The sequence below is a fragment of the Pteropus vampyrus genome, unplaced genomic scaffold (genome assembly GCF_000151845.1).
Source record: "Pteropus vampyrus isolate Shadow unplaced genomic scaffold, Pvam_2.0 Scaffold66, whole genome shotgun sequence".
Classification (NCBI taxonomy): domain Eukaryota; kingdom Metazoa; phylum Chordata; class Mammalia; order Chiroptera; family Pteropodidae; genus Pteropus; species Pteropus vampyrus.
In genome coordinates, this window is record NW_011888847.1 from 1130941 (window position 1) to 1158717 (window position 27777).

The 27777-nt window shown below is 34.0% G+C and overlaps 1 protein-coding gene, 1 non-coding gene and 2 pseudogenes across 8 annotated transcripts in view; all 4 read right to left on the reverse strand.

Moving 5' to 3' along the window:
- The window catches only part of FOXN2 (forkhead box N2), a 55388-nt gene that overhangs the window by 17469 nt on the left and 10142 nt on the right, over window positions 1–27777 (reverse strand). For 5 of the 7 annotated variants that reach the window (XM_011361302.2, XM_011361308.2, XM_011361307.2 and 2 more), the window contains one exon: window positions 6747–7297. In XM_011361302.2, coding sequence (XP_011359604.1) covers window positions 6747–7283 — 537 coding nt within the window. In that variant the 5' untranslated portion in view covers window positions 7284–7297. Of the gene's footprint in view, window positions 1–6746; window positions 7298–13024; window positions 13157–27777 lie in introns of those variants that run through there. The other 2 variants (XM_011361303.2, XM_023531279.1) reach the window with 2 other exon arrangements.
- On the reverse strand, window positions 1518–1636 carry LOC111740625 (annotated as a pseudogene).
- On the reverse strand, window positions 10024–10142 carry LOC111740681 (annotated as a pseudogene).
- Window positions 23447–23565, reverse strand: LOC111740635. The gene has a single exon (XR_002780699.1). It is a non-coding gene; the product is annotated as a 5S ribosomal RNA (ribosomal RNA).

Consider the following 27777-nt stretch of genomic DNA (forward strand, 5'->3'; position numbering starts at 1 on the left):
ATATTTTAATAGTTTCCTCCCTTTGATAACCTTTACTGTGGTTTTTAGAACCACTGAATTAAAAAGAATTAACTAATTAAAAAAGAGTATTCATAACTCTTGCTTATAGCATGAATTTTTACAGTGGCATAACATTTTTTCCTGGGATTTAGCTACTGAAACAAGTCATCGCCATACAAATGTACAAACAAAAATTGTACTAAGTTAGGTAAAATGTCTAATTTCATGTTTTCCAGCTAAAATCTTACAGTTACAATGTTTTAGTTTGGCTTTATAAAAATTTAGAAAGTAGATAAAAGACTTGGATGTTAACATTTAAAACATTAAAACAAAAACAAAACAAAAACACATCATGTCTAACTTTTGTGACTTTAAAATCCCGAGACAGATAAATAACAAACTGATTTTTAGACCTGTCTTTTGAGAGTAGTAACTATGGTATGGGTAATAGGGGAAAATCTAAACAGAAGCTATATCAGCTGATTTGGTATCATTACCACTTTGTAATTCGAGCCAGACCTTGTCATTTTGCCTTCTTTTTGAGATTATCATCTCTGCATAATAGCTATTCATCAGAAAAGTGCTGTCAAGGTTGCCAAATTCATTTCTAACATTTAATGGAAGTTAGTGCAACCTCCTTGCGTTCTGCAGACTGGTAGAGAAATACTGTCATTTTGGGGCTTTGATTCAAGAAGTATTTCATAAAATTAAAAATATCCATAAACATTCTCAATCCTACTTGAATGTGTCACTTTCTGTCCAAATTTGAGCAGTGGTCTATTGATATTTGTGAAGACCATCACCTTCCCTCCCACTCTGACTTGTGGTGATAGCTTAAGTTTTGTTCCAATATGTAACAATTTCTGTATTTATCCTCGTATTCTTATCTCATAACATGATTTTTTCTTTTTACCACACTCTTCCTAGACTTTATGCTCTAGACTCTGTGCTTTCCCATTTGCTAGCTCTCACTTCCTTAATTTCTTTTTTTCTCTGAGCATTCAAAAACACTCGGGAATAACGCACACATTTAAAAATTATGGATAAGAACAAGTCTCATTTGATCACTACTACAAATCCTACCATATTGGACATGTTGTTCTACAACTTTTAATACAAACATCACAGTGAATATTCTTATATATATCTCCTTGCATGAAAGTATGAAAGTTACTCTAGGGAAGAAATCAGAATCTGGTCTGTTAGATTAAAAAAATGCACATTCCCAATTCTAACTTCTGCCAAGTTGCCCTCAAGAATGATAATACTAATTTACACTCCTTTGTAATCAAGTGTGAAGCTACTGATATTTATTTCTTCATTTCTTCACCTAATTTGATATTATCAAACATTGAATTTTTACATGCTAATAGGTAAAAACTGATCTTTTGTTTTTTTAATTTGTATGTCCCTGATTACTAACAAGGATAAACGTCTTTACATATGTTTGTTGGCCATCTATATTTCCTCTTCTGTGAACTGTTCATTTTTCTATTAGGTTTTTTTTTTTTTTTAAACGCCTACAGCACCTGGTATTCCTTGGTGGTCTCTCATTCAAGTACTAACCAGGCCTGACCCTGCTTAGCTTCCGAGATCAGATGAGATCGGGCATGTTTGGGGTGGCATGGCTGTATAAGGTTTTCTTTTTCTTATTGAATTATATGAGTTCCTTAATACACAGTGTATGCTGATTGTAAACATCTCATCAACTTCACATTTAAGGTTGGTAGCTTGAGACTGGCCATGATGGAAATGTTCATACCTTGGAAAACTGCAAAAGATAAATCTCCATCCCCACTCAATTCTTTAACATTTACCAGCACACCACTGCTTATATATTTTGAATCCTAATATTTTGGCTGCTATTTGTCTCAATGACTTCATCTTAGCCAATCATTTTCAAGTTTTCTGCAACATTTGACACTATTACTCATTCAAACTTAAACTCACCTTTCTTGGTTTCATTATACCCTTCTTTTCCTAGATTCTTATACTGAAAAATCAGTGCTGAATTCCACATTTAGAGCTTTCATCCCACAATATCATTACTATTTATGTACCATATTTCTAAATACCTAGTAGACAGTTCATCTTTTATTTCCCATCATGTGTAAACATACACTAGAAAATAATTAAATGACATAATTAAAAAATAAAATCTCATGATGCACGTTGGAAAGGACCTATCTAATATTTCCAACATTATCAGTCATCTGAAAGGAAAATTAGACTGGGGCGGGGGAATCTGCTTCTAAGATGGCTCATTCACATGGCAATCGGTAGGAGGCCTCATTTCCATACAACATGGGCCTCTCCACAGGGCAACTTAAGTGTCTTTAGGATATAGCAGCTGGCTTCCAATATAACAAGTTATTTAAGGGTTCAAGATGGAAGCCATGTTTTTATGACCTAGCCTCAAAAGGCACGCTCCATCATTTTCACAAAATCCTCTTTGTTATGTAAGTCGGCATTGGAGGAGACTCTACAAAGGCATGAATATGAAAGGCAGAGCTTATTTGGGGGCCATCTTTGAGCTGACTATAACAGAGATTAATCCTTTGAAATTCCTGAGGCTTTTTAAATGGCCCAGTACATATTCAAACTTCGTACATACTCCATGTATAGCACAGAATGTGTAACGTAACAGTTTGTTACATAGTAATAGGTAACTAATACAACCTCCTCTAAGTTAACTATAAGATGATGATGTGTCTTGATGTCTTGCTAGTCAGGGTGTGTCCATGGAATCAGGATCACCTGGGAACCTGTTAGAAATGAGAGCCTTAGTCTCCATCTTGGGTTTGTTGAATTCATAATCCACATTTTAATAAGACTCCCCAGGTGATCAGTACATTCAAGATTGAATATCACTATCCTAGAAAATCCTTCAGTCACCTAAAAATATAATGATTTACTCTTTTAACTTTTATTCCAAATAAGAATAGGAGACTTCTGCTACCACTTAGGGTACAGAAAGCCATAAGAGAACATCACTCCTAGCCTAACAAGAAAAAAGTAAAATGATGTGCAAAATCATAATTTTTTTGTGAGCTTATCTGAGAGCTAAGGCTGCAAAGCAATGGAAAGAAATGAATTCTAAAGTGAGACAGGGTCCTGTGAGGAGAGATGGAATATATGAACTGTTTTACCTGTGGCAGAGCATGGAAGAAATGGCAGTCACAAAAGAAGGTAAAAAAAAAAAAAATCTACTCAAAATTTAATAAATTCTTAAAAGCCAAGTGTGAACCAGCAAGATAATTTAGCCTCCTTGACACTCTAGACAGAAAGTCTGCATCCACTAGCCAGTATTTTCCCTTGGGTCTCTATCAGTGCTCCAGAGGAATATTGTAAGCAGGGCAGGAGACCTAAAAGAGACACCGATGGAGATGAAGATAGATATCCAGAATCTACCAAGGTTTGTGGCTGGAGCAAAGATATCAGGCAAAGTTCACCTATGCTCTAGGCCTTGATGAGCATAAGGTGAGATCAGGTATTGCTATAGGACAGATACTCTACCCACCTCAGTCCCAGGCAAAGGATTGGCTGCTGCCAGGAGAGAAGTGCAAAACTAAGTTATCTTCACACTTCACTGACACTAGGCAATGTGCCAGGTGTCATTAGTTGGGCAGAAAATCTACTCTTGCCCAGATCCTCTGAAGATACAAAGCAGAAATCTGCTGCCACTGAGAAAGAAAATGGTCACTCACTTGTACCCAAGACCTCCCACTGATATTAGCCAGAGTTTACCTACCGTGACAGGAATGAGTAGGAAATTGGCCTGAGCTATGGAACAGCACTGTCCAATACGACTTTCTACAACGTCAGAAATATCCTACATCTGTGCTGTCCGATATACCAACCACTAGCCACATTTAGATAGATAACTGGTTATTAATGAGTGCAACTCTAGATTCCACTCCAAGTAGATGGGAGAAATTGTCCGCTCCTAAAAAGACCCACTACTGAGGCATAGGCATATAGAACCTGCTTAAGACTAAAACATGACCAGAAGAACTAGGAAAACCACGCTACACACTGAAAGCCTTACAACAAGAAATAAGCAATAACAATCTATTGCTATGGGAGGGGCAAGAGCATAGAGAGAAATGTCCAAACTCCCTCCCTGCTCCCAAGTGTGGCACAAGCTGAGAAATGAAGATAAAGTAGAAATGCTGAGAAAAATTATCTGATGCTCTAGTCCTCACACGAAGCACAAAGTATCAGTAGTCCAACTCTGTAGGAATTTGAAGCCTGTGGTACACTAAAGGTAACTATGACAACCACAAAACCCGATCCCAGTACAATTATTGGATTGACCAATACCTGCTCACACTAACGACCTGACAGAAGTAGAGGCATGTCTATTTCAGGGTAGAAATATTACTTATCTCAGTCTCTACCATTCTTTTACAACTGACATTCAATTCAAAATTATAAAACACATACAAAAACAGGAGGTAAAATAATCATCAAAAATCAGACCCAGAGATAGACCAGATATTGAAAATATCAGATAATATAACTATGATTAATGTTTTTAGATCTAGTGGGAAATTTTAGCAGAGAGAGACTATTTTTTAAAAGGCAAATGCAAATGCTAGAAATAAAAAAATGTAAAGAAGTCTTTTATCAGGCTTATTAGCAGAATGAACATAATAGAGGAAAGAACCTGTAGAAAGATCAATAGAAATTATCCAAACTGAAACAAAGGAATAAAATAGGAAGAGGGGCAGGGCAACGAAGAGGTGAGACAATAGCAAGCAGTCTTGAAGAGGAATTTTCACTCAAAAGACTAACCTTATAATCTGCTCTTTGTTCTGCTTCTGTAGATATGCTGCCGCATAGGCCGTAGGGCAGGGTGACCTCGAAATTAAGTAAAGACTCATCCTCCCTTTTGCGTGTTCTGTCTAAATAACAAATGTAACTGCTTGCAACCCATAGCAACTCCCGTGCTCTGTAACCGTCTGAGGGCAAACTAACCAATCGGCCCATGCCAAAGTGCTATAAAAGCAAAGTTGCTCCTGAGCTCAAGGCCCAGATCTTCAGGGCGCTAGCTATTCTGGGACCGCCGGCATAATAAATCTGAGTTCTCCAACTCTCCAAGTGGTGCTTGGTTTCTCACTGGTCTGATTTTTGCAACATTTCTGCAATAGTCTAACATATTTTTACTTGGAGTTCCAGAAGTAGGAAGTCAACCACAAAATATATTTGAGGAGATAATGAGCAAAAATGTTCTAAATTTAATAAGAAAACAAACCATAGATCCAAGAACCTCTGAAAAACCTAGACAGGATAAAAATAAAAATACACCTAGGTGCATCACAGTCAAACTGCCGGAAAAATGTGATAAAGAGAAAAATCTTGAAGACAGTAAAAAATGAAGCATTACAGAGAAACAAAGATAAAAATGGCAGCCTACTTCTCATTAGAAACTATGCAAGCCCAAAGACAAGAGAGCATCTTTAAAGTAAAGTAGTTCCCTCTTATCTGTGGTTTTGCTTTCCATGGTTTCAGTTACTCTTAGCCAACTGTGGTCCGAAAATATTAAGTTTTCCCAACCACTGACATCATCTGATCTTGAGATCTAACCATCAATGTTGTCATGGCTCAATGATCCAGGATCACCAAAGCAGATGATTTTCCTTCTGATGTATCTCAGAAGGTCAGCAGTAGCCTAACGCTAAGTCACAATGCCTATATCATTCACCTCACTTTATCTCATAACGTAGACATTTCATCATCTCGCATCATCACAGCAGAAGGGTAAGTACAGTACTATATTTTGAGAGAGAAAAGAGATCATATTCACATAACTTTTATTACAATATATTATTTAATTATTCTATAATATTATCATTTATTATTGTTAATCTCTTACTGTGACTAATTTATAAATTAAACTGTATCATAATTTGTATGTATAGGAAAAATGTGTGTATGGGTATGTGTATATAGGGTTCCATACTATCCTGTTTCAGGCATCAACTGGGGGTCTTAGAACATATGCCCCAACAGATAAGAGGGGACTACTGTACTTAGAAAAAAAACCTGTCAACTTAAAGTTCTATATCCCTCCTCTACAAAAAGGTTTAAAAAAATTTCATTGCTAGCAGACCTGAACTATATAAACTCCTCCAAGAAAAAGGAATCGATCCAGATAGGACATCAGAATTAGTCAACTAAATGAAATGGTGTAATAGTATCTGAAGGTAGACTGTTATAAAGATATACATTGAAAAATTTATAGTAACCACTAAAAAAAGTAATAGCTAATAAGCCAATAATAGAGATAAAATTGAATCATAAAAAATTACTCCACCTAAAAGAAGGTAGGACAAGTGGGGAAAAGGAAAAAACAGAGCAAAGAGAAAACAAATAGCATGGTAACAAATTTAAATCTAACCATATCAATTAATGTAAATAGTCTACATTCCAATTATAAGGCAGAGGTTGTCAAATTGAATAAAAATAATATATTGATAAAAGGACAGGAGCACTATAGAAATTAATACAAAGTTGGAACATTAAGAAAACTAATTTATGTATTTACAGTAGACTGCTAGATTTATATCAATATTTCAGAAATTTAAAAACATTTCAAATGAAAGCAAATGAATATAATTACGCTCAAGCTGAAGTAATCTGACTTGGCTATTTCTTCCTTTGATTTCTCCATATTTTAAGGTCTCCATGTTAATTAACTCTCCCCTACTTCCCCAAATATAGCAATATTCATAAACACTGACCTTGCCATGGCTTCTTTCCACTTTCTGAAAACATTTATTCAGGGACAGATTATTTCGAACAGAATTCTTCCAGCCTGTTGGTGCAGTAGCAAAATATGGGAAGCGGTCCAGAATCCAGCTATAAATTTCTTTGACGGGCAAACATTTATTTGTAGAGTGTTCTATAGCCATATAAATCAGAAGACTAAAGGAGTATGGGGGCTTTGAAGTTGCTGATATTTTTTCTGGGTTCTGGTAGCAAGATGGTCCTAAGGATGGCACATCATCTCCCTCTATGTCATATAAGGGACTAACAATTGGAAGACCCTCACTTCCGAAGCTGAAGTTTGTTAGAAGATTAGTACTTTCATGAAGCCAGTTCAAGTTTGTGAGTTCATCATCTGCTGGCTCACTGTCCACTAGAGTGGCCTTTGGCCTGGCAGCATCAACAGCTTCAGGCAAGCTTCCCATTTTGTAAATCTGGCTTAATCCTGCAAACTTTTCAGCTCCTGGAGTTTCAGCTCTCTTTTCTGGAGTCATTCCAATTATTGGACCCATTTACTCTTATAGTTCTGCAACAAAAGAAACAATTATCAATCAGTGTAATGCCTAAGATTCTTAGGCTAATGGAAAAAGAAAACACGTATTTAAATATCCCCAAATCAGAAAAATTTTGCCATCAATTATCCCACATAATATTTAAGCACAATCTTTGTACAACAAAGACACTAAAGGTTATAACGCAAGGAACTCATTTCATATTATTTGAAATGACTGTAAATAAAATGTAGTATTATAGCACCATATGTATGGGTGATAGAAACAAAATTAAATAATGTATTTTGAATACTTATTAAAGTCCCAGATCAAAGTAACTGCCTAATAAGTAATTATTATTGAAAACAGACTATTTCTTTGAATTATAACCTTATAATCTATGCATTTTAAGAATCTGTCTTTAGTATAATAGTCATATATGTGGCTCAATACAGAAAATAACCAAATTTCAAATGTTGCTTAAACAATAATTCCAAATAAACCCTTTTCGCAAATCTGAAATATTTACTATAAACCATTTCTAATATTTATAGCATATCATTCAAAAGAAAATTTTTTTCACTAAATTCACTATCAGCAAAATTATATTTACTATAAATTGTTTCCTTTGAAAAGTCAAGTATTTAAAAAAAAATTCCAGTAGTTTTAACTGCATTCTATATAATTTCATCAAGTACTGACACTGAAATGTTGATATTCTCTTAATAAAGTTTGAACTGTCACTGTATTTTCAAGGAGAAAAAAACCATTTCTAAACTATCCTTTTTAATTTCTATTTTCTCAAATAGAAATTTGTTTTGCTTTTTAAGCACACTTCAGTTCAAATCACTTATCCTAGGACAATAACTGATCGAAGAGGAAAGTGATAGAACTAATGTGCTATTTAATTCATTGTCAGTGGTTCATAAAGTATCTCATTTCTGAATTCAGTGAAAAACCTCTGTTTTCCATTATCCTATTCAATCTACTTATGCTTATGGAACTGAAATAGAAGTACCACCAAAGTTTTATTTTGCTTAAAATCTTGCTGGCAAGTTATTCGAAGAATTATGAAAAGTGGTCAATTTTAGATGTAGGACAATCTATCTGGATTCTGGTAGATACTAGTAGATGTAGTCTCAGAGCACTTAATTATCAATAGCATTAGTTACTAATCTGTGGGCCAGCCATTGTGCTAAATACTATATTCTATATATCAATTAACCATCAACTAAACTCTATCAGCAGGCACAATTATTAACCCAATTTTATAGATGAAGAAAATGACTCAGAGAGATAACATCCTGTTTGAGGTTGCCTGACCAGTAACTGGAAACACCAGAGTTTAAACTCAGGTGGACTGATTTCAGAACCAAAACTCTAACCACTACATCATTCTGGTAATAGTATATACACACTACCTATGAGTACCAATGACTCAATCCTATCCATTTTAAATTTTGTCATTGTTCTCTCCATATCTAGTTCCCATCTCTCTCACGTACACCTGTCTCTATAACTTCACACACCAAGACACTGTAAAAAGGAAAAGATCAAACTATAACAAATTTGGTTTCTATTTCAATTATGAAAACCACACACACGTGCATATATGCACATAATATATTTCAGAGATGACATCCTGTCCTATATGTAACTGATCAAATCATTCATTTACCACCAAAGTCTCTCTACCCATAATTTTAAAAATATGATAGATGAAAATTCATTGAAGAAAGTCTTGCTTTAAAAAAAAAAAAGTTCAGCATTTAGTTCAAGAAGAAAATAACTAATTTCTAACTGTCCACTTTTGTCTTTTTACCTTTATCTCTAGTTACCTTCAATTACATATAGAAATTAGAGTGCCAAATAGCAATGGCTAACATTTACTGAGATTTTACTATAATAACAGACTCTATAGACTTTAAAACACATCATCTCTATTTATTCTGAATCACTACTTAGCTCTATGCATGGTCCTTTCTTCCTGACTGAATTCCATAAGGGGAAAGTCTTACTTTTGTATTCCGAATAAACCTTAACAAAATGTTGGTGTGAGTAAGCACTCAAATCATAATTATTTCAAACTGAAATTAACTTACAGTCAGCATGTATGTCCACTCTGTAACAAGCGATGTGATACCTGCCTTTATTTTTAGATACAAATCCTTAATGGTAGGAAACAGCCTCACTAGTAACAATCAGAAAACTGAAATTCACTGTTATAAATAAGGAAATAGAAGTGACTTAAGTCATTTGCCTAAGGTTCTAAAACTAATAAACATTAAAGCCAAAATTATAAACCAGGCCGAGTTCAATATTCGTTTTGTCCATTAAAGTACACTCAGTCTCTTAAGGAATTTATATTTTAGCAATGCTACTTACAACAGATACTATTGACAGATATTCTCAGCAGAAACTAATTTAGATGGTTGAAAATACATTATTCCTCTGAGTTACAAGTTTAGGATAAAATCTTATTATCCTAAGATGTAAAGTATATAGGGAAAAAGATTTTCTCACCTCATTTTCTCCCTCTTTTACACAACACACACCCCCCCACACACAAAGATGTTCATCCAAGAATTATGAAAAATACATGACTTACATAAAAATTGTTAAGTAAACTAAATATGTAGTGGTCATTAAAGATGACTGTCTTGAAGACTGTGAAATAAACAAAAGTTTATTAAAAACTGGTATAAAAGTAGAAAATACACAAAAATTAACAGTGGCTTATTTTATTTTAGTTTTTTTTTTACACCTACAGCACCTAGTCTTCCTAGGTGGTCTCCTATCCAAGTATAAACCAGGCCCAACCCTGCTTAACTTCCGAGATCGGATGGGGTTGGGCATGTTCAGGATGGCATGGCCATAGTTACAGTGGTTTATATTAGTAACTTGTTAATTTTTTTCCTTTGTCCTTCTACTTTCCAGTATTTCTTTAATGTGTTTATTATTTTTATAGTTTAAAATTAAAATAAACTCAAAGGGGAAAGGTTGTGGTAGATTAAGTTAGTTATAGTATTTCCATTTCACAAAAAATCAAATCACAAAAAGGTCACAAACTTATCAAAGGCCTCAAGTCAAAAACAGAAGCTACTTCTTATAGTCTTAGTACAGCCTATTCTGTTACCCAGTTTTTCTGTTACATGAATTAGCTCACTGATAAATAGGGGAACAATTTAGTATAATGTGAAAATCATACTGGTCTGTACATGATTTTTCTCAGTATGTGTTTTCGTACTACTAAATAACAACAGCTGAACCCGAAATAGACTAACACAATAGAAACCAGCGAGCTGCTGAAAATACAGGACTGTACACAATTCTCATTCAATCTATGTTCCTCTTCTTGGCACAGCTTGGCCATATGCATTTTCCTGGAAGTGCTTAATGAGCTCTTCTCTCAAAAATCTTTATGCATTTTACTCTGGCCTGCATACTCCTGTATCTGCAACCCTTTCTTACACACACTTCCATCAAGATACTTCCACCTTTTTCTTTTCATCCTAAAATGACTGTTTTTATATTTATATATTAAAAAAATTTAATATATCTTTTAAAATACTCTAGTATTCTTATTAAGATTTATTTTTGTTAGCATCATATGTTTTGGACGAGGTGTCCCATCAGCTGTGCATAATTTTAGTATTTTCAAAAATATATAATATGTAATATTACAATAGAAAGGTCTATATATTTCATACCAAAAATCAAGAAACATTTAATTTTATTTGGAAAATTCTAGTTTTATGAGAAACTACTTAAAATGAATTTAAACCATTCAGCAGCAGATCATTAATAATGTGTATGAAAGTTTGCTTCATAAAGCAAAACAAAGAAATAAAAGGAAATCTTGGCTAGAGAGTAACATTTCCTTTTATTAATCTTTTAAGAACAATGCTTCAACGAACCACATATAGTTACACATAATAAATGTTACTCAAAATAATCACTTAAGGTCAAGAGAATATGACTTGGGATTTGAAAAATATTCTAATTTCTTAAGTGTATAATGAGTATAACCCAAGTTATGAATATATCCACTAATAAACCAATTTTCTAAAACGAAGACATTGCTACCAAAAAAGTAGGTAAATGTACAAGACAATTTAGCAAAATACACATTTGTGTTAAGGCTCCAAACTGTCTACATTTCATAAAGAACAGAGTTTCTTCTCAAAGGAGAATTTTGAAAGTGGAGAGTTCAAATAAACTCAGTACAATCACTCTGGAACCCTTGTCTAGAGCTTCAGGGTATGATGGCCATGGCAGTACCTCGAGAAGAGAGCTCAAGATAAAAAAGTACCATTTTTCCCACGGCTGTGCAGCTCACTCATCTCACAAAGGTTTCTATGTACCATGTTCAATGTTACAGTGATATACTATTCTAGGACAAGAAAAACAAAATTCCATATTGAAATTCTTAGATCATTTCCCAAAAGGTTAGAGGAAAACACTTTTACTTAGGTTGATATTAACAATGGTGTGAGAAGAAATGCTTGACGGAGACTAAATGAGAAGGAAACTAAGGCACAGAATTTTCAGTATAAAACATAAAATGCTACGTTATATAGAGGTAGAGGTGTTGCCCAAAATAACGAAGGAATCCCCTAAACAGAAAATGTTAGTTATAACCACTTACCACTATCTTTGATCATCGTTCCTTCTTGAATCTCAGACTTTCTATGACCCTTTTCCTTCCACTTAAAAAGCAGTCTGCTAGTGAACTTTCAGATTTTATTTCTCTGAGCATGTGTTTATTTAGCTCTTGTTCTTGAAAGATATTTTTGCTAGCTATAGAATTCTATCTTGAACTACAATAGGTCATAGTTGTTAGATTTATTTTCACTGAGTACATCATTTGATGGTCTTCTATTTCCATTAGGTATTGAAACCTGATAGTCCTTTGAAGGTGTTCTGTTTTCTCTTTAAAATTTCTTTTATTAACCTCTTCTCTATTTTCCACTTTGTTGTCTCTCCGTGTTGCAGTCTGAATTTCTTCAGATTTATCTTTCATTATATCAATTTTTCTTCACTGGGGTCTATTTGCTTTATCTATCCCTTGAATTTTAATTTCAATTACAGTATATTTTCATTTCTAAAACTGATTCTTTTACAGAGTGTTTGCTCTTTTCCTCATTTTTAAGCTTTCACAGAATGTTAAATATATTTTATATTTTACATCTGTTAATTCCAAGATGTGCACTATCTGCGGGTCTGATTTTGCTGATTCTCTTATATTGTGTCTTGTTTCCATTGCTAGTTCATAAATTTTTATTATAAGCTAACCATTTTCATTAAAATTTTACCAATGGGAATTATATGATGATGATGATTTGTGTTGCTTCTAAGCAACACAAGTTCCTGGGAACAGTAACAATCCAGGATCATTTAAAAATCTTAGTATAAGGTTTAGTGTGAATTCAGACTGCAAACTAGTGTGAGGGCTGATTTGTGGTAATAAAGTTTCAGTAGAAATTCAATTTTTCCAGTTAGCAGAAATACTCTAGAAAGATACTTTTGTTATCCTTGGGGACACTAAGTCAAAGAATTTCTAAATCACTCTTGTACCTAGAAGGTATAGTTATATGAAACTCTAAGTTAATGGGGAAGACTATTTTATGCATGATGTTTTACCTTGGCTGGGTTTGGGCTTTGCTTCCTGATCCCTGAGCCCCACAAGGCCATGTAAACAGAAGCTCACTAGATTTGGTAAATACCCTCAAGGCAATAGCCAGCTTCGGCACTCAGCTTACCTCACTAGGTTTCCAATTAGTGTTTGGTCTAAATATTCTTTACTTTTGTGCCAGAGCACTGATGCATTTTATCCAGCATTTTAGGTTGTTTTCAGCAGAAAGCCTGGTCCAGGCATTTAGCTCACCATGCTGCTAGAAAACAGATGTTTACATTAGTTTCTGATGGCAAAATCTCTAATGTACATTACCCTGTATCTTAGACTTAAGAGCATTCGTTCTTAGAGCATTGGTTCTTAAGTTTCTTCTGCTTCAGCACACTAGAGGAATTTGACTTAGTCTTATCAGTAAAAGTTGCTCATGACAAGGATTCCCAACTCAAATTAGGTAGAGAACACTTTCCTGGAGGTTGAAGGTGGTTATCAAAGACTCAGTGCAATTTTTAAAAAGAGGGTACTTGTTCTCATCCTTTTAAAAAACCATACTCTTAAAATAAAGATATTTTAACCATTTAACTACGATTCAGGTCCATCATTATAAACAAAGACTTGATAAAGAGTAAGGGGCTGCTTAAGTATATAGGACTATATGCCACTCTATTAGTGTTTCTCAATTCAGGTTGTCTCACGGGTATATACTCAGGGAACCATATATTTTGTCAATTTTCATTTTGTGTTTTTATTTCAATAACAGTGTAAAAATGTATTTTACCATTTTCAAAGAGAAGAATGAAAAGACTTTAAAAAACTACGTGAGGAACTAAAGTCAGCGATTCCCAAAATGGGATCTATTTTTTTTAGAAGAGATCCATATTACTCAAGTTGAGAAATATCTCCACACTAAAAGTCCTCCTCACATTGCTTGAGTTACTTAATTAATCTTAGTTCTATACCTTAGACCTCATTTGTACTGTAGTCATTTTACACCTTGATTGTACTGGTATATAATCCGTTAACCAAAATTCTTGAAAGCACATACATTTCAGAATTCAGAATATTTTGGATTTTAGAAAGAGACTGCAATGCAAATATATGTTATATGGTATGTCAGTGAAGTTTGATGCAGCATTCCATAATAAACATGTTAAAATTTCTCCAGCACAATGTATATTCACATTAAAAGGGGGATGGTTCATAAAGAGGGAGTCTTTATAAATCATCAGTAGTCTTATTATCAGTTTAGATCATGTTTTGCCACTAAATAGGTTAAGAGAAAACTTTTGGTCTTCAGAGCATTTTAGATTTCTAGACCTTGGGGATGGAATTATATAACCATTGTTTGCTATAGATTGGTAAGCCAGATAAATTTCATTAGAATTTCATATAAAATCAGAGTAAGATCTGATAAGGGCTCACCTTAAGGTGCATGACTTTAATTCACATGCTCTGTAATTCCCATCCCCCCATGACATAAGTCTCTTTTTGTCTATTGTTTAATAGTTGAAGATACAGAATAAGTAAGCTCCTAATAGACAGAAAATGTATTATATTATGAATTTGAAAATGTCAGAAGTATATAGGAATTTAAAATACATTCCAAAACCAACATATTAACCAGATTGAATTATGATTACAATATCTCTATAGCTAGCAATGTGGAATAAAAGGTAGAGAAAAAGAAGTACAAAAAATATACTATTCAGAATAAACTCTCCCCATCCTTTTCTGAGAAGCTTCAAGGAGAAACCTCTTACCCCTACTACACTCATGGCTGTTGTCATGGTTGTTAGATGCTGCAATAACAAAGTGTACAACTATAAAATGAAAGGCATCTTCCTTGAGAAAATAATATATGTAACACTAGGAGATAATAAACAGAAACTTGAGGGAGCAGTATATTTGAAGTTGTCAGGGATAAGCAATTCATATAAAAATCTTAAAAGTAAAATCTAAATCATTATTCTTGATACTAAAATCACATTTGTAGGCAGTGAAGCAGAGGGTTAAGAGCATGAGCTGTGAAGACATATTGCCTAGGTTCAAATCCCAGCTCTGCTACATAGCAGGCCATAAGACCCATCAACTTAGAATTCTAATAATACCTACTTTCATAAGATTATTAGTACAAATTAAATGAGAGTAAATTTAAATTACTAAGAATAGAGGTAGAGAGTAGTATAAAAATAAATACTATCTTTAGAGATTGTAATTATGTTATTAATTTTTTAAATTATTACTAGCTTTCTTCCTAAAGAGGATTAGAAATGTTATATATTACAAATATAAAAATTAGGGTAAAAATCAGTAACTATACTTTGTTTCCAAGTTTGGAAATTTAAAAGAAAATCTAGTATTAAAGATGGGTCTCCCTCATGACCAATGACACCCACTGGCAAGGCAGCTAAATGAAATTAGGCCTTCTCAGAAGAGTGATGCAAGAACAGTTTCATCATTTTCTTTATGACGCGATTTTCACTTCCTTATTCTATTTGTGTCCATACACTTTGTTAGTTATGTCCATATTTTACCAATCATGATATATGACAGAACCCTTCAAATCTTTCTAGTTTAAATAATATAAAAGGACTTAAAACCATATAAACGTTCAGAACATTTTTTAGTATTTTATTATTTAGTGGTCCCCAAAAATCTAAGTTCCTTTATTAATACCTTTACCTGATACTAACATTCTCACGCACATATGCAAATTTTATTTTAAAAAAATAAAGAAAATAACTACACTATCACTGAAATAAAAAATGTTGAGTTTTCACTAGTAATGACATTTTCAATAACAAAAAGAAAGGGCAATATAGTAGCAAATATAATGTTATAATCAAAACAGGATAGGAATATAAATATCTACATATATAGTTACTTTCATTTGTATCCAACTAATTCAGAATCTACTATCATGTTAAAGAATTCTTACAAAGTTAAATTATTCAACATAATTTTCTCTACTCTCAAGATATTACTTATATTGTGAATTTCAGCATTATTCTATAATACATTTAAAAATTGGTTCATAAATATAAAATTTAATGACAAAATATCTGGTTCTCAGTCTAGCAATTGTCATGAATGTAAAAGCTTTTAAGTATATACTTTAGTAAGTAATATAACTCCACAGCAAATATGGAATAATTGCAATTAACTCAGTTCTATTAATGATATTTAAAACTTTTAAAAAGTGCTTTTCAAATTATATTACTGAATCTCTTCATGTTACATTTTTCAATTTTAATTAAGTTTTTATCTTATCCATATAATTATAAGAGCCCTAAATCTGTTATTTGAGATAATTTTTTAATTGCTAAAAATTATATTTTATTATAATTATTATATCTAAGAATTCTTATTAGAAAATAAAAAATAACACTGAAAAAAGATTAAGATCAAAATAAAATATGATAATCAAATCTTGATATCCCAAAGTAAATTTATTTCAATTTATTTTTTCCTTGCACCCCTGAGGCAATCATTGAATATTACTTTCCTCATTACCTGGACAAGGTAATAAGGACAATCAATTTTACTGTTTTTAAAAAGCTTTTAGTACACTGGAATGAAAAGCAACATTACATCTGTAATGTTCTACTAGAACTGGGAAGAAGTTAAAACCAACACTTGAATAATTGTTCTGAGAGGCCCTGAAGATGACCTGTAGTCAATCACAAGCTCAAAGCAAGGGAGGACTAACTATATGGCAACATCTGACTTAGAGATAAGGTTGTTTCTCACTATTTTCACCCCACTATTCTAGCTTCCTTCTTAAAATCAACTCATTATAAATATTTTAAACATCTAAATTCCTGAAGCATGTAACAAACAATCATGTTTTTTTGGTTATATTTAATTAAATGCATTTATGATTTCTAATTCTGTCTTTTACATGGTCTTAAACCATTTGGAAACTTTTTTTTTATTTTCTAACCATTTTACCTCCCACCAAGAACTTAATGTCATCAGTGAATCAAATTATAAATGTAAAAGAGCAACCAGAGAGTAGGCCTTATGTCAGATTTGTGGCTTTCTCATCCAATCACTTTAAATTAACCAGTATTAAAAACCATTTGACTTGGGCTAAGACAACTCTAGCGAAGGAAATAGGCAGTCAGTCATTCACTTAGTTCAGACCACTAAACAATGTTTTTCATAGAAAAAATATCTACGACAGAGCTATGGCACAGAAATCCAAATGTTTGTGCATTTTATTAAAACTGCCTGGCAATTACCTCAATTCTTTAGTAAAATTGAAGCTTTGTCTCTGATTAAGATATATTACATAATAAAAGAAATTTCCATTCAATTTCCCTCTCCTTACCTCCAATTTCTTTAGGAATGAACCATTTTTATTAATTATAATAAGAAATAATTTCTCGACTGTAAACCACTGCATTATATTTCCTAGACTTTTTCAACAGTATAATAAGCTTTATTAATAAACTCAACATGAAATATTTTGGCAGTTTACAGAAACATTATATTCTAAATCTTGGCAGTTATTCACTTTTGTAAAAAGGAAAACAATTTTATTTTGTTAATTTATCGCTTTGGTAGCAAAAATAAAGTAACATTTATTGAGCACATACTATTTGCAAAGCAAGTGTAATAAACCTAACAAATGCTAGAACTTTAAACATATTCTATTAAATAAAAATATCTGATAACTTTGATAACCCTTAGTAAGAAAAAAAATAAGACATGTAAAAGGAAGGAATGCATAATCTTTCCCATTAACAATACATTCTTTGTTTTGATTAAGATTCTCCATTATTAATACTGTCCATCCCATAAAATCCAATACTGAGATTAAAATCCCAAATGTACTGCAAAAAGACGTATGTTTGATTATAACGCTACATGATGTCATGTATCCAAGACAACTGATGCATTATGTTAGGGATAAAACTGCCTCTTAGTCATAGATTTAGGTGACACAGCATGTGATCCATTGTCTCTAAACAGAACAAAAAAAATGTGTGCAGCTGCATTTTCCAGTTAAGAAAGGGGGGTGGGGAGCAGAATACAAAAGGGTCAAAGATTTGTCTCATTGGGAAACTGTTTTTCACATAAGAGCAAAAAAAAACCCCATAAACTTGAGTGGGGTGAAAAACCTTTCTCCAATTCATGCTAAAAGCAGAAAACACTAAAATCTGTGAGGGAAAATTTCTGTTGTGGTAACCTTCCACTAAATTCACTTTTCTCCCATCCTAACTTGCTCAGACACATTGCGTAAACCATGGTTTAAATGCATCTATCTAAATAATTCTGTACTATTTGCACTCAATGTATAGAGTTCCTCTATACGTTGTTGCAGCACTTGTCTCAAAAAAAAGTAATAAAGTCTAAGTGTTCATCAATTTCTTGGAGAAGTTAAAATGAAGCAATAGTTTTATAAGTAAAAATGAAACATATTTGCTTCTAATCAATAAGCAAACCTGGTATTTTCTGTATAAAGATCAAATACTTCTCTTTACAATCAATCCCTACCACATAACTTTTCTTTGCACAGAAAAATACTGATTTAAAAAAGCAGGTCTAAATTCAGTGACAATTATTTTCTCTAATAAGGAAAATGGCTATTTCTAATAAATGTTAAAAAAATGTTGATGATAAAGTAACTTGTAAACTCCTATTAGTATCTAAAATATAGCACTAATTTACCTTACATGTTATTAAATATAATTAAAGAAAAGGAGCACTACTGAGTAAATCTAGCTTAGAAAACTTACCTTCTCAACTTCTAGGATTATAATCAGTGCCGTGTTTTGATTAACAAAATATCTTAAAGGCTAAAAAACTGACTGCAGAAATCAAAGGCTAAAAAACTGACTGCAGAAATCAAAAAACAAAAATAATCACTAATGGAGGAAAACATCCTTACCATCTAGAATTAGAAGTAATACCACCTGTGCTACAAACCATATAGTGACTAGTTAGCCAACCAGCACTTTGGTTCTTTTACAGCCTTGTACTGCACTTGAAAAGTAGTGTCAAAAGGAACAAAGTTACAGAAACCTGAACGTCAACAGATCTAATGTCCTAAAGTAAAAAGGTAAATTTGGTTGGCATTTGAATAAAAACAGGTGGCATTCTTTGTCATCAAAATTTATTTATGTGCAATATGATTTTCAATGCCTTGAATATAAGCCATAATTAGTCATGGAGTAAATCTCTTACAGCCAATTAAACTGTTACACTGAAAATAACCATCTCTTAAAAGCACATTCATGATCAGAAATACATTCAAGAAAGGCATAAATGATATGTTACTAACATCCTCTGGTATCAAATTTGGAAAGCAAGAGTAAAACTTAATATAGTAAAACTGTAATGGTTGATTTAATATACCGATTTTATGTATAATTTTAAAAACAAAACAAAAGTATGATTAACTTAACACAGAATTGTCTATTTTAAACAGGACTAAACTAACCCTATATGTACACTTATTGAAGTAAAATATATTTATGCTAAAAATTATTAAAGATATTTGTTATCAAATAGATGATCTCAAGAATACTTTAGAAAGTAACTTACCCTAATAAACATTCAAGTTTCTAAATAAACTTACATAGAATATAGCCTAAATTCTAAGTAGCTATATCAACTGCAGTTAAATATAGCTAAGCCACGTAGTTAGCTGTCACCACGAGGAGACAGGATCAGCAACTGTTAGTTCCACTTGATATAAAGAATATTGAAGGAGAAAATGGCTGTTTTTCTTCTTGGAGGTAGGTCAATGTTTGTCAGAGATTTTTTGATTTTTGTGTTTTTTTGTTTTGACCTGCCGAGTTTGAGATGCTTGTGAGATATTCAAGTAGAGTAGGCATTGAGATATATACGATCTAAAAGTTCAGGAGAGTGGTCTGGTCCAGAGATATATTTTGGAATAGTCAAATCTGAAATCTGCCCATCTCTCTTCATTTTCACAGTCACAACTGTAGTCCCGGTAAACATCATCTCTCATCTACACCACCATAATGGGAGTCTATATGAATGGTACCCACTATGGTTGTGTTCTGCATAAACATAAACAGTGGCTCTGACAATATCTTCCTAGTCTCCCTGCATCTATGCCTGAACCTCTCAATTTGTTCTCTAATATATAACTATAGTAATCTTACAAAATGTAACTCTAACAATGTCCCTTTCTTGCTCAATCCATCAAAAGGACCGTTAGGTCAAAGTCCAAAGTTCTTAACATTGTATATGAGACACTGCATGACTTAGCCCCTACCTAACCTCTCTAGCCACATCTTTTGCCACTTTCTCCCTTGTTCTACCCACTTTAGATTTCTGAATAGACAGATCATGCTTTCTCCTCCCTCAGGGCCTTTATAAATGCTACTCCCTTTGCCTGAAACGCTCTTCACTTCATCCAGCCCTGGCTAACTATTTATCATTCACATCTCAGCTTGAAAATGTTAAGGGAAACCGTCTCTAATATTCCATACTAGAGAATATTCCAAATTATATACTTCCATATCCTGAACTTTTGGATAACATTTATCACACATCTTTCCTAACTGACTGAAAGCTCCATAAGGGCAGAGTTGGCTGTCTGTTTTGTTTACTGCTTAAATATTTGTTGTCTCACAGATCTTGGTTCTAGCTCAGCTACCATATAACTCTGACATCCATAAAAAGAGGGTTTTACTTTCATTCTACAATAATCTAAATGCTATTAAAAACTTTAATTTAAATATTAATAGCTTTCCTGCAAATACATATGTGGTAAGACCTACATTTCCTATCCATAAGTATATATCCTACATGTGAGTATGTGTGCATAAATTATGTGAGAATTATAATATAAATGTGAGAACTAGTACTTTCTTATATTAAAAAATTAATTTAATGTATATTGATACCATGTATCATTTTAAGTGCTTCATTAGTATTAACTCCTTTAATCTTCATAACAACCCTACCAGGTAGTTTCTATTATTAGTGTCCATTTTCTATGAAGAAACAGATACAGAGAGATTAAATGGTATGCTCAATACCACGAACCTTGAAGTGGCACAACTGGGATACAAGTTCAGTGAGTATGGCTCCAGAGCTCACATTCTTCACCACTACACTACGTGACATCCTGCCTAAATTGTTTCATAAGTACAAAACAAAGACTGAAAAAAAGCACACACTACCATCAATAAATGTGATTCGATATCTACATCCTCAAGTTAATGCTCCTCTACTTAAAGTTAGTCCAAACTAGACTAAGCCAGTTCAAATACTTCCTGTGCATTTCTCTATTTATATGCTTGCTCCTGCTATTCTAATATCTGGATTATCTACCTTCCCTACCACCATTCAGCCCAAACCCTAATATTTAAGGCTTAATTTAATGACAACTCCTCAATGTTATCCCCAAACTTCTTTTAGAGATTTTTTTCTCTCCTATTATATTCCAATTGCATTTATATGTCCTCCTTTTACTGTAGTGTTATGTCTCAGTCACGCAAAAGAAACAGTAGATATGAAATTACTTTATAAATGCTAAGTTCTATACCTTATAAAGTACTTAATTCAGACTAAATAAAAAAAACAGAGAATAGAAAACAATGAATACAGCACCTCTAAGCAGAGTACTTCAAGCAAATACGACCTGGCTCTAACTTGCCCAGAATAGAACAGAGTCAATCAGAAAGCCATCTACCATTTTTTTACATGCTAAAAAAAAAAAAAATAGGACTCTGCGATGTTAGAAGAGTTACCTGAACCAGGCCTCCTCCTAGAAGTTCAAGAAAACTAGTTTCATATAAGGAAAGGAGTAAAAGTATTGATGTTGAATATCGTACAAAGTTATAATAAGTTATAATATGGAAAATAGTCAAACTCATAGAAACAGGAAAATGGGGAAATGGGGGGGCTGTTCAATGGGTATAAAGTTTCCATTATGCAAAATGAATCAGTTCTAGAGATCTGCTGTACAACAGTGCTTGTAGTTAATGATATTGTATTGTACAGTAAAAAATTTGTTTAAGATGGTAGATCTCATACTAAATATTCAAACCACGATTTAAAAAATTAAAAGAAATCAATAAAAGAAAAAAATAGGGAATAACATCCCACAGATAATGAAAGCATGCTAGAAAGAGATGCTCACAGGAGAGATAAAAAGAAACTTAAAAGAATTATATAAGACATGCAAGAAAAATATGTATCCCATTTAGAAAAGCTCAGAAATAAAGTGACAGAGCTCAAGAAAGAATTTGAAATAAAATGAAAAAAAAATCATATCAGAAATGAAGACTTAAGTTAAAGGAATATAAGACAAAATAAACATAAGAAAAAGCCTTAAGAGAAGCAGACAATGAAAAGAAAAAAAAAAACGGTCAAAAAGAAATAAAGTGATCTTCAAAAAAAAGTCAAGACTGGTTATTTTTTGAAGGAAGGAAATTATGTTTGGGAAGCGAGACATGGAAGGGCTCCTCAGATGGCTGGCAAAATTCTATTCCTTAACCTGGAAGATGGCTATATGGGTATTGGCTTTACAAAAATTCACTAACCTACACATTTGTTTACGTGGTTTTCTATATCTATAGTTGATTTTACAATAAAAAAGGATAAAAAAGGAATTTAGGAAAATAAAAAACTACAGGTAATATTAATTTAAAACTACTTCTAGGTATCAGTAGAAAACAATAACAAAAAGCTTTTGGAATAATCTTCAAGCCAACTTAATAAAATTACATGGCAAATCAAGACATCAATTTTCCCATGATGTTTTGTCCTGATGTTTGGCAAACAGAAAAGTTAATTAAAGTCTATTATCTTATTATATAGTAGCTACCTGTTCTGTTTCTCATATGTAACACATGCTTTAAAAGTACTCGACATTTTCTTATTTTTAGAATTGCAACCAATACTTAAAATGTATAAAAAAGTTTTTAAAAAGAAATGCATAAAAAATGTATAAAATACATTTTTAAGAGGTACTCTAAAACTGAAAAGAAAACTCATCTTTGTGACAAACATGGCAGTCTTAAAAATAAATGAAATTAAATTCAATAATCATCTGACTAGCACATATTATATATGAGGTATTTACAATTTAGTTGAAGGGATAAGTAATACATATATATGGTAGTACTTTGAGAAGTTTTATGGTTCAGAAGCAGAAAAGGACATCTTACCTGCACTACTGCATTAAAATTCCAACCAGATCCTTCTCATATTCTTCTAATCTATCCTCTTCAATACTGATAGAATCTTTTCAAAGATCAAAATCCCCTTTTAAAAACACTTCACCAAGTACAATACGTAACAGGCAATTCAAATGCCTTACATGGACCAGGTAGGGAACAAATGATTAGAGCTTACTGGTATAAGACAACAGAGAATGATGGAGACTGCCAAAAAGAAGTCCCTTACTTATAAGCATTAGCCAATTCCAACTATGTAGGAATATGAAACCAATTCTGCCACAATGTTCAATTTTTTTTTTTTTTTTTAGGCGAGGCACCCCTTGGTTGACTTCACAGATTGCAAAGACCCTGTTAGCTTACAATCCCTTATTTTTTATTTTTTATGCCTATAGCACCTGGTCTTCCTAGGTGGTCTCCCATCCAAGTACTAACCAGGCCCAACCCTGCTTAACTTCCAAGATCAGATGGGATCGGGCTTGCTCAGGGTAGCATGGCCGTAGACTCAATTTTTAAAGAGCTGACAGAACTCTAGATATTTTGTGTGAAATATATCAATATTTAAATGTTGGCAAATAATGCAAAACTTGAAAAAATATTACAAGCCATACAAAACATAATTGTAGTTAATATTTGCCAACTGAGGCTTACAGAAATGGGTTTGATATTAATATTCCAATAACTGGCCCCTAAGTGTCCTCAAAACTGAATAATGGTTGTCTTCCTAATTCAAAGGAAAAGAGAACAAACACCTTTCTCTAATATAATGTTTTCTTAAAACTTTAGTACCTGCTATCGTTAGTCTGCTAGCAATAGCCAGCAGATGACAAAACACACCAAAAAAAAGCAGAAAAGGAACTTTTTACAGTCACCTCATAACTGTTCAACCATTTTTTGACTATGATTGACTTTACCAACAGTTGCGCATATAATCACCATTTTATACTGCATATATGTTATATGGCAAAATTTTCTGTTCCTAAAATTGTTTCTAGATTGTAGAATAGAATCAAATATGTAAATATATTTGCTCTTTAACAAAAGAATACCAAGAGACTCCAGAAAAACCATGGGTCTAATAAAACCTAAAATCTTTGGTATAGTGGTCTACAAATTCTGTAAAAAAATCTGCCTCCATTTGCCACTATTTCACACCACCCCAGCTTCCTGAATATACTATACTCTTTCACTCTTTCATGACTTTAGATTTATTTAAAGCCAACTACTCCATGTGTGAGAACTGCTCAAAGCCATTTCTCCGGGAGCCTTCCTTAAATTATTCACTTTTTCCATTACACATCCTATATAAAACTCTATCATATAACTTACTTGCTATTTATGATTATTCATAATTACTTGCTTATATTACAATCTCTGCCACTAGACCAGTAGTTTTCAAACTATTAATGCTATTCCCCAATAAGAAATACATTTACAGAGATCTACTATACATATACACAAATAACTGGAAAAACAATGAATAACACATTTACCCTCATCACATACAACACATGGAAATTTTCTATTCAATTCTTTAAAAGAAATGCTAGTCACAATTTACTACATCGATTCTACTGTCTCCTTAAGAAATACTGAACTAGAATATAAACCCTTGTAGGCAGAAACCAGTACATCCATTTTAATGCTCTAGCACAGACTATTTAGTAAGCAAATGTTTAAATGAATGAGTAAATATAGCAGCATACTGTTCTAAAAAAGTGAAAAGAGTAAGGCTTTGAAATAAAGCAGATGCATCAGCCACCAACTTACTTATACATCTTTGACAAAAGACTTTTAACTTCCTTTGTTGCAGAAATGTTGCAAAAATCAGACCAGAGAGAAACCAAGCACCACTAGGAGAGTTGGAGAACTCAGGTTTATTATGCCGGTGGTCCCAGAAGAGCTAGTGCTTTGAAGATCTGGGCCCTGAGCTCAGGGGCATGCTTGCGTATATGGGGCTCATCCGTGCAGTTACAGCTGGCCAGTTGGCGTAGGCCAATTGGTAATTTGTTCTCAAATTACAGAGCACAGGAATTGCTATGGGTTACACGCAGTTACCAAGCTCAGGAGCTGCTATGGGTTACAGGCAGTTACATTTGTTATTTAGACAGAACAAGCAAAAGGAAGGATGAGTCTTTGGTTAATTTCCAGGTTACCCTGTCCTTTGGCCTATGCGCAAGCATATCTACAGAAGCAGAACAAAGAGCTCATTATAAGGTTAGCCTTTTGAGTGAAAATTCCTCTTCATTTCCTCCTTTTGATGCTTTAAATTCTTATAGGGCATCAACTTCCCAATTTTTTTGTCCTAGGGGCTGATATAAGGGTGGTCTGGATGTCACAACCATTTGCAACTTTACAGATTCTAGGCTTGAGGAGACAAACTTGACAAGACAGTTCAGGATACAGGGACCAATCAAGAGAGCTATGAAGAGCATGAGGAGAGGACCTGCAAGTGGGAGAAACCAGGATCCCCAACTCCATATTCTGGACCAGGACTGCCGTGACTAGTTCAATTGTTGGCGGATTTTCGAGGCTCTATCTGTAAGCCTCTTGGCTGCATCTCTAACTATACCAGATTGATTAACATAAAAACAACATTCTTCTTCAAAAAATAAGCATAACCCTCCTTTTTCAGTTGTTAGAAGATCAAGTCCCCTCCAGTTTTGTAAAACTACTCCTGCTAAGGAATCTAATTGGCTTTGTAAAGTGACAAGGCTTTTGGATATGTCTTCTAAGTGTCAAATAGGTCCTTAGATAAGTTTTGGTAATAAGACAGGCAGGAGGCTAGGCCAGCTGTGCCAGTGCCTACCCCTGCGGCGATGCCAAGGCCTATAAGAAGGGGAATGAATTGCTCATTTGGTTCTTGTGTGTATTAGAGGGACAGTCATAGACTGGTTGTTGGGAGCGATGTTTATGTCAGGGGCCAAGTAAACCAAGGTACAGGTTCCTGTCCAGTTAGCTAGGAGACAGAGATATGAATTGGTTCCACAAAGAAAGAACGTACCTGGGGTTCCAAGGCAAAAACTCATCTCAATGGTAAAAAGGTGATCATTCGGCCTTATGCTGTTTTCAGATTCCCAGGTCAAAAGTGTCCCTGCTAGAACTGCCCCTGTGAGGGTTTGGAGGGGTCCACAGGAATTATCTTGAGATGCTCCAGAGGGTCCATTCAGTGAAGTTTTCATATGCTGGTAAGAGTAGGTATTCTTCTTGGGAGGGTTCAGAGCAGGATTCCCAAGGAAAAATGTTTAAACTATCATTTGGCTTCCCTTGACAGTAATCTGAATTTTTGTTTAGTAACCTTGTAGTCTTTATGTTGGGTTTCCATGAGAATCGTACAGGTTTCTTAAATGGAGCAGCCTGTGTTACTTGGAAACCAGACCAGTCCTTTGAAGATTGTATTTCTATAGTATAATTGCAATGAGAATCTTCAAGGGAGCCTAAATTTTGGCTCTGGCTCAGGTCTTGACTTCTCTTGATACAAAGGGGTGCCTGAAACTTAGGATTTGTATGTGTTGATATTGGTCCCCAAATTGGAGGCTCAGGAGAGGCTGCCTGAGTTAAGTTGGTTCTATAGGGCATTCAGAAGCTAACTGCCTGTCCTGTCAGTAGACCTTTAGTCATGTCAGTGATTTGGAAATCAAATAAATTTTCTATATTCATCAGTTCCAACAGGTGGCCTCCCCAATACTTGTTGCCCAATACCAGATGGGGATGGGGACAGCTGAGTAGCAGGCAGAAGATGGAGATAGGCAGAACCAACAATCTTTAGCCAACTCACTGTTGGAAGAGTTTAAGAGATGATAAGCTAAATTAAGAGTCTTATATAAGTACTTGGTATCCATAATTCCCTTGTAGGGTGAGTTAAGATACACCATTACCTGAGTATAAAATCCTACTAGAATTAACAAAGAAAGGATCTTCCTCATGATTATAACCAATGGCAGTTAGACAAAGCCTCTAGAAACGTATTGAAGAGGGGTTTAGCCTAAACATACAAGAATTGAGAGGATCCCAACGTAGGCTAAATAGGTCAGGGCTAAAGTGACTCTTTGACTCAGGATCCAATTGGAGGGTGCTACTGAGGCCAACTCTGAAGCAAGCAGCAGGACAAGTGTACTAAAGAGGGTTAGGGCTAAAGGATGATAACAATACATCTGGACAGTTCGGACGGTTGGTTCTCAAGCTACTGCTATGTGTAGACTGGCCTGCTTCCATAGGTGGCTAGAGCAGGGCCGAAGGTCACAGGTGGATCTCTGTTGCCCCTGGAACGGGACTCGGATCGGCTGACCAGGAAGAGACTCTGCAGTTCATGCCTCCCATTCTTCCGGAGGTGTCGCTCTCTTTACTCCAGTTTGGTGGTGATACCTGCAACCTTAACAGCAGTGGGAGTTGCTACTATAATAGTGTGAGGGCCTGTCCAGATTGGCTGGAGTAGCTCCTTCTTCCAATCCTTAACTCATACTTCATCTCCTGGAATAGACTGAAGGTCTTGCGGTGCACTGTGCTCGGAGTAGAGCCAAAGGCAGCAAGTCAATCCAAGGTAACTGGGTTTCCTGACTAAGCTTAGCTAGAGTAGTCTTGAGGATCTGGTTCATGAGCTCAACTTTCCCTGAACTTTGTGGCCTGTAGGCCATGTGGAGCTTCCATTTGATTTCCAGAACTTTGGACAGAATCTGGATTATCTCAGACACAAAGGCAGGTCCATTGTCAGATCCTA